The sequence below is a fragment of the Equus quagga genome, chromosome 5 (assembly GCF_021613505.1).
Source record: "Equus quagga isolate Etosha38 chromosome 5, UCLA_HA_Equagga_1.0, whole genome shotgun sequence".
In the NCBI taxonomy this organism is placed as follows: domain Eukaryota; kingdom Metazoa; phylum Chordata; class Mammalia; order Perissodactyla; family Equidae; genus Equus; species Equus quagga.
This window is the reverse complement of record NC_060271.1, coordinates 21,106,527-21,113,443: the sequence shown is the minus strand read 5'-3', so window position 1 is coordinate 21,113,443 and position 6,917 is coordinate 21,106,527. Positions and strand designations below refer to the sequence as shown.

General features: G+C 49.4%; 1 protein-coding gene across 2 annotated transcripts; it reads right to left on the bottom strand.

Annotated features, from left to right (window-relative positions):
- Nucleotides 1-1,615: 1,615 nt before the first annotated feature.
- On the bottom strand, nt 1,616-4,169 carry LSM10 (LSM10, U7 small nuclear RNA associated). Of its 2 annotated transcripts, none has more exons than XM_046662024.1 (2): nt 3,993-4,169; nt 1,616-2,421 (listed from the first exon to the last, which is right to left on the bottom strand). In XM_046662024.1, the coding sequence occupies exon 2, from the start codon at nt 2,396-2,398 to the stop codon at nt 2,027-2,029; it is 372 nt and encodes a 123-aa protein (XP_046517980.1). In that variant the 5' UTR covers nt 2,399-2,421; nt 3,993-4,169; the 3' UTR covers nt 1,616-2,026. The 2 variants fall into 2 exon arrangements, with proteins under 2 accessions (XP_046517980.1, XP_046517979.1); XM_046662023.1 differs by having other exon boundaries at nt 3,876-4,161.
- Between the last annotated feature and the right edge of the window lie 2,748 nt (nt 4,170-6,917).

The following is a 6,917-nucleotide window of genomic DNA, read 5'->3' as shown; positions in this document are numbered from 1 at the left end:
GTGCTCTACCCCAGGGATCAGCAGGACTGTGTCTCAGTGGGGCTGGTTCCTCTCCTTCCCATCTATCCTCCCAGAGCCTTGCCTAGGAACAACAGAGGGCCCACTGGGTCTGGTGCACGATGCTCACGGAATATGTCCTGAGCCTCTCTTCTCAGCCATCTGCGCTAGGCCTCCCACTTCCCTCCCTGGCCTCAGGGTTCTCCTTGCCCTGCTGAGGATGTAGAAGCCCCTGGCGCACCATTTAAAAGCGTCAGAGGTACACCTGTCCTCCATCCCTAGGCCAAACTCCCAGCACACGCCCTCTTCAAGGTTGGAAACGTTTGCAGACGTGGGGAACCCTGGCAAGGGGGGCTGCAGTGAGGACTCCCCCCCAGTTCATTATTCCAGACAGGGTGGCTATCTCCCCACGTGCTGCAAGGACGTGGGCATTTCCACAGGGAGGATGTCCCTTCTGTGCCTGCCCTCTGCTTTTCTCTTACCAGCAGTCACCTTGCGGTGTCGATCCCCTTAACTGTAGCTGTCAGAGGGGCCTGGAACCTCAGAGACGTGGTTTTCTCCCTGCTAGGACCCACTGTTCTCTCCTGAAGGCAAAAGGCAGAATGTAAGCAGGTTCCAGGACCCCTGGGCAATGAAATAAATACAGTGTGCAGAAGAATCATGGGGGGGTGCAGATATTAATAATGTAGATTCCAGGGTTCCAGATTCTGGTTCATGTTGGGGGAAAAGGGGAACCAGGAAAGTGTCTTTTCTAGACACATCCCGGATGGTTCTGATGAGGTGGTCCAAGGACAACAGTTTGACCAAGACTGGGCTGGAATGTGAATGCAATGACCTTGGGCTACTCGTGCCCACATGAACACTCCTCGCTCAAATCTCCCTCAAGAAATGAAAGCATCTAAGGTCAAGGGCCTTGCCTTACTCAAAACTCGGGTGTGGGAGTTCTCAGGCTGGATCTCATCTTGTGGTTCTTGACCACCTCCTCCACTAGATTATAAGCCCCTCTTCAGAAGGGACCAAATCTTACTCGACAATGTGCTCAGCAGAAAGCCTGGCACGTGGCGGCTGCTCTGTGGATGTTTGTTTGATGAAGACAAACTCTCTGGTTCCATGGGACAGAGCTGCTTTCATTGAAACGGTAGTTTGCTAGCAGCTACAAGAAAGACTTGGGTTCTAACCTGAGAAGCCCTTCTTCCCTGAGGACCTAACAAGTCTGAGTCGGAGCCTGATTTCCTGCTGTTGGATGAGCTCCCACGTTGGAGGGGAGGGCCCAGGGTTACTCCAGCCTCTCTACCTAAGGAAACGGCAACGAGACTAACAGCCCCTTCAACAGGGAATCGGAACAGAAAAGCCACTTTCCACCTGACCAGACTGAAGGACTCTCCTACAGTCTCCAGACTGTAGTCCTCAACTTTGCTCATATTAGTCTCACCTTGGAAACTTAAAAAAACTCCCCAATGCCCAGGCCAAGCCCCGTACCAGTTACATCTGAATAGCTGATGGTGGGACACGTGATTCGGCTGGGCAGCCAAGCTGGAGAGTCAGCGCCCCACGGTACAGAACCAACAGAGAGCCCGGCACACATCAAGCAGAAGCACGAGGCACTGGCTTGTTTGTATCCAAATTTAGTTTTATGAGAAAACAAACACAATTGCAAGAGAAACCGGGACACTTAGGGGTGGCTCAGGCTGAGCACATTTAATAACACTCACTGGGAGAGGGTTGAAGACTATTTGAGAGATTCTCTAAACCAGTATATCAAAAGATTCAGATACAAATGATCAAAAGGGAGGATTTTCACCTACCCCAAGGCCACAGTCAGAAAAATAGGATTCTGCGTCCCAGGGTGAGTCTGGGAAGTAGAACCCTATGAAAGGCAGCTGTGACAGGTGGTGTCTGTCAGAGACATCAGTTCTGGGCTGGGCCCCATCCCTTCCCAGGTTCTGGGCAGTGAAGGACGGCAGACAGTTGGCTCAGTAGAACGCTGGAGGAACCTGAGTGGGGACTGGAGCTTGCTCATGGGACAGGCTCATTTATACTTTTTGGAGGGAAATTCCCGCCGGCCTTGGCCCTTGCCGCCAAAGTTGCGCACCCGATGGATGACCTGCAGCTGCTGCTCAATGGTGGCGGTGATGTTCACATCATCTGGGATGTGGACGTAACGGACGTTACGGCCCGTCACAAAGAGGTCATCCAGCTCGACCCGATGCCCCCAGCGGTCTGTGTAGGTGACGTTGGCCAGGCGGATGTTCATGAAAGCATCAACATTGTCTATGCGTCCCCGGGCCACGCTCTCATCCCGCAGGTCCACAGTGGTTACCTGGCCCTGGAGGCCCTGCAACAGGATGATCAGGCTGTTCTCTGAGATGGTCCGCTCCTTCACTGAGTGGCTGACGGCCATTCTTCCACACTGCTGGCTGCTCCCTGTGGGAGGAGCACACAGATGGGAGCTGCAGCAGGTGAGGGGGTGCAGCTGCCAACTCACCTCCACCAGGTTCTAGCACAGAATTCTCAGCATGGGCTCCCCACAGCCTGTGTACTTCCCCAATTTTTGTGTCAATAGAGCACCCTTAGGAGCCAGGTACTCATGTGCACACCTCAGAATCCTCATACCACCTTGCAACGATTATACTTATTTTATAAATGAGGAAAATACGGCCAGGAAACTTAAGTAATTTGCCTAACATCATAAGTTGATAAGTGGTGGTGCTGGGATTCAAATCCATGGCGGCCCGACTCCAAACCCCACATCAGCAATTCTGAACCCTCACTGCATATTAGAATCACCCAGTGAGTTTCTACCTGGCTGCCACACCCAAGAGATTCTGATTCATTTAGTCAGGGGCGCGGCCCAAGTATCCTATTTTTTAAAAGCTCCCAGGTAATTCTAATGTGCATCCAAGTTTGAGAACCACTGATCATCTAGAGTGTAATTTACACCCTTGCGACTCAAAGTATGGTCTGGGGGCCAGCAGTCTCAGCATCACCCAGGCACCTGTTAGAAAGGCAGACTCTCTGGTCTCTCCCCAGACCTCCTGAAGAATCTGCGTTTTAACAGGGCCCCTAGATGAATCACCAGTTCTCAAGCGTTAGTGTGCCTCAGAAATCACCTGCAGGACTTGTTAAAACAGATTGCTGGGCCTCACTCCCAGTTTCTAACTCAGCCCGTTTGAGGTGGGGTCCAAGCATGTGCCTTTCTAACATGTTCTCCGTTGATGGTGATGTTGCTGGTCTGGGGGACCACACTCTGAGAACGACTGGTCTACACCATGCAGCCATCCTATAAGTAGAAATTTAGGTAACTAATTGAAAAGAATAGTACCACGTAGGTTTTGAAGGTAGAGAAAGCTACGTTGGAATCCCCACTCCACCCACAAACTCTGTAACCCTAGGACAGTTACTCAATGTCTCTGAACCTGTTTTCACATCTATTAAACCATAGGCTACATGAGGCTTACAGAATCTCGCTACATTGAAGGTACTTTCTTCTGCTTTCAACGCGCCCCAATATTGTATTAACGTAACTTTGTCTTATCTATCCCCTATTTTCAGACGCTGAGTGGATGCTGGTGGAATTTTCTTTCCTTAAGACCTCACTCAGAATCCCGACAGGGCTGTGCAGGGTGGCATCAGGTGGGGCAAGCCAGCCCACACTACTGATGAGCGAGGCTGGGAGCTGGGCCGGAAGAGTCTAAAGACCCCACCCAGGCTTCCCCAGGAGTACGCCAAAGCAAGGGGTTGGGGTTGCAAAGAGGCAGGCCCGGGCTCTCGGACGGGCTCTGTCACTTCCTAGGAGGGACACCTCGAGCCACCCACTTAGCTTCTGCAAGGCCGTTAGCCCATCGGTAAAATGGGGATGGGGACGACCCTTTACTCACAGAGCAGTGGGAGTGGGCTTGCGGAGATGCGCTATACTCAGCAATTCGGGAAGAAAACGCTGCCCCTGCTCCCCGCCGCTCTCTGGAGTTCCGGGGTACCAGGCTCCCCAAACCCACCGCGCCGGATCCCTTCCGATTTCCGGGTCCGCGGCGCCTCGGAAGCTAGCAGACGCCTAAGCAAGCTGGCTCCCTCCAGCAGCGGGCCTCAGAAGCCATGGCAACGGCGGAGCCACTCTGTCCTCCCGGAGCATAGAGAGCACGTCAGCGCGCCGGGCCTGCGCCACGGTGGGGCGAGCTCAGAACTACAATCCCCAGAATGCCTCGCGGGCGCCGTGGCTCGCGCTCTTGCAGTCCTCGGCCTACGTCATTGGATTCTCTCTTTCATTGGAGTCATTCATTCATTCAGTAAATATTCATCAAGCTTTCGCCAATGTGTCAGGCTCCTTCGCAGGCTCTGGACGTAGAGCGGTGACTAAGGACACAAGCTCCCTGATCTGATGACCCTTTGATTTACTGGGGGTGTGTGTGGGGAGTCGTCTATAAGAAAACAAACAAGAAAATTACGATAAAAGTTCTTCAGAGGATTAAAATAGGGTGATATGATAGTGGCTGTGTGGATGCTTAGGGATGTCCTGCGAAGGTGACATTTGAACTGAAACGAATGGCATGAAGACGACCTTGTGAAAACTAGGAGAGAAACATTGTAATTAGAGGGAAAAGCTGGCGCAAAGGACCTGGTGGGGATGAGCTTGACAGATTAGAAAAACAGGTTCGGCTGGATGACCTTTCCGTGACAGGCTGGAACGTCCGTTATGTCCTTCTCAGTGTTTGACCATACTGACTATCCTCTTCGTCTTTTTTTTTTTTTTCTGGGGCATTGCATCATTTGGTTTCACCAGGCCAGTAAGACTGAGGAGAGTGGTGTGACAAGAGGTTGTAGAGGAAGGCAAGAGCCAGAGCATTTAGGGTTTTGTAAGCCAAGGTAAGGAGTTTGGATTTCTTGGCTAGGAGTGGTGGATCTGGAGGCAGTGCCTGGGTTCAAATCTGCTCCTTGCTAACTATGACTTTAGACAACTTAACTATCCTCTCTGTGCCTCAGTTTCCTTGTCTATTACTAGAAGTGCAATAATAGGCTATCAAAGGGAAGTGACAGGATCTGATTTACTTTTTTTTTTTTTTGCTGAGGAAGATTAATGCTGCACTAACATCTGTTGCCAAGCTTCCTCTTTTTTTGCTTGAGGAAAATTAGTCCTGAGCTAATATCTGTGCCAATCTTCCTCCACTTTATATGTGGGTTGCCGCTACAGCATGGCTGACAAGTGGTGTAGGTCTGTGTCTGATATCTGAACCCGTGAACCAGGGCTGCCAAAGCAGAGAGTGCCAGACTTAACCACTACGCCACTGGGCTGGCCCCTGATCTACATTTTTAAAAGGTCTTTCCGTATAGCCTTGGAAAAGTCGCTCATCTCAGCCTCAATTTCCTCAGGAGAAAAAAAGATAGTCTATGTCAGAGAACTGTCATAAGGTTTGAGGGACCTTCATTAGTGTGTGAAAGCACCTGGCACCTAGGAGATGCTCACTGAGAGTTAGGCTGGTTCTGTTCCTTCACTCTCTCGTTCATTGGTTTCCATCTCCCCAGGAGTCTGCCCTTTTCACCAGCGATCACAGGTGGCCTCTTCTTATCCTGAAAACAGAAACTTTCTCCTCCATGCAAGCTTCCCCTTCCACAGTCAGACTTCTCAAGAGAGGCCTCTATACCGGTGTTTCTCCAAGCGTAGTCCCTTTTCCAGCCTCGTATCTGTGTGACACTGGATTTTCTTCGTGTCCTTCAACCAAAAGAACACATCACACCGGACTAACTGCAGAAGCAGATTCGAGAATCCAGCTGACTTCTGTTATGACAGACATTAAAGAGACTTGCAACAATGTAAGATAATGTCACTCTTCTCCCCAAACTTTGTCTTTCGGAAAATGTAATTATTTTTAATAAAAATATATTATGTTAATGGGTCTATTATCGTTATTTTTACATGAATGAACATTAAAATTTTCAGTTTTATATATAGGTGATATATTGTATATCTATCCCAGATAAGCAAACGCTTTTGGGGGTTTTCAATACTTTTTAAGAGTATAAAGGGGTTCTGAGACCAAAAAGTTTGAGAACTGCTGTTCTCTCCCGAGGGCTTTCACTTACTCACTCAACTCACTGTCATCTGGCTTCTACCCCCAAGACTCTACTAACTTCTCTGGCAAAGGTTGCTAATAATCTCCTTACTCATAAGGAGAACCTTTATCTTCTTTCTTAGTCCGTTTCCCTGGATTCTTCTCAGTGCTTGACGATATTGACCATCCTCCTCTTTGGTATTTTTTTTTCCTGGGGCATTGCATCATTTCATTTCTCCTGTTTCTCTGATTGCTTCTTCTCCATCTCTCCTTTTTTTTAACCCCACTCTCTTCTCCTGCTCCCCAAACGCGTGTGCTTTCTCTGGGGCTCTCTTCCCAGTCCAGCTCTCTACTTGGTCGTGTCTGTCTCCACGCCATCTACCGCATGCGCTGAGTCCCTTGTCTAGGTCTCCAGCCCAGACTGCTCTACAGATCTCCATTTTCCAACTGTCTGTTGCTGATTCCCACATGTCTTACTGTACTTGACACTCAGCACGTCTATGACACAAATTCATCAAGTCCTTTCAAAATCACTTGCTGCTCTGCATTTTTCTATTGCTGTGGTTGCTACCACCATTTTTCAACTACCCAAGTTGGGCACCATGAATAAACTTGACAACTTCTATCACTGCTTGATTCCCCGACACCTGTCACAAGCACTGAGCCCTGCAAATTCTTTGAAGTGTGTCTCCCATCCTTCACTTGCCTTTTATTTACTCTGACTGCCACCACCCTAGTTGAGACCTTCTTTCTCTCACTTGATTCATCAGAAAAACCATCTTACCGGTCTTTGTGTCTCATGATCCTTTGCCAACAAAGTACAATTATGATCTTATTATTTACGTGCCAAGAAAACATTCAATTCACTAGCAGAAT

Excerpts from the sequence above, each read along its gene's own strand:
- LSM10 (XM_046662024.1), bottom strand. The coding sequence starts at position 2,398 with ATGGCCGTCAGCCACTCAGTGAAGGAGCGGACCATCTCAGAGAACAGC.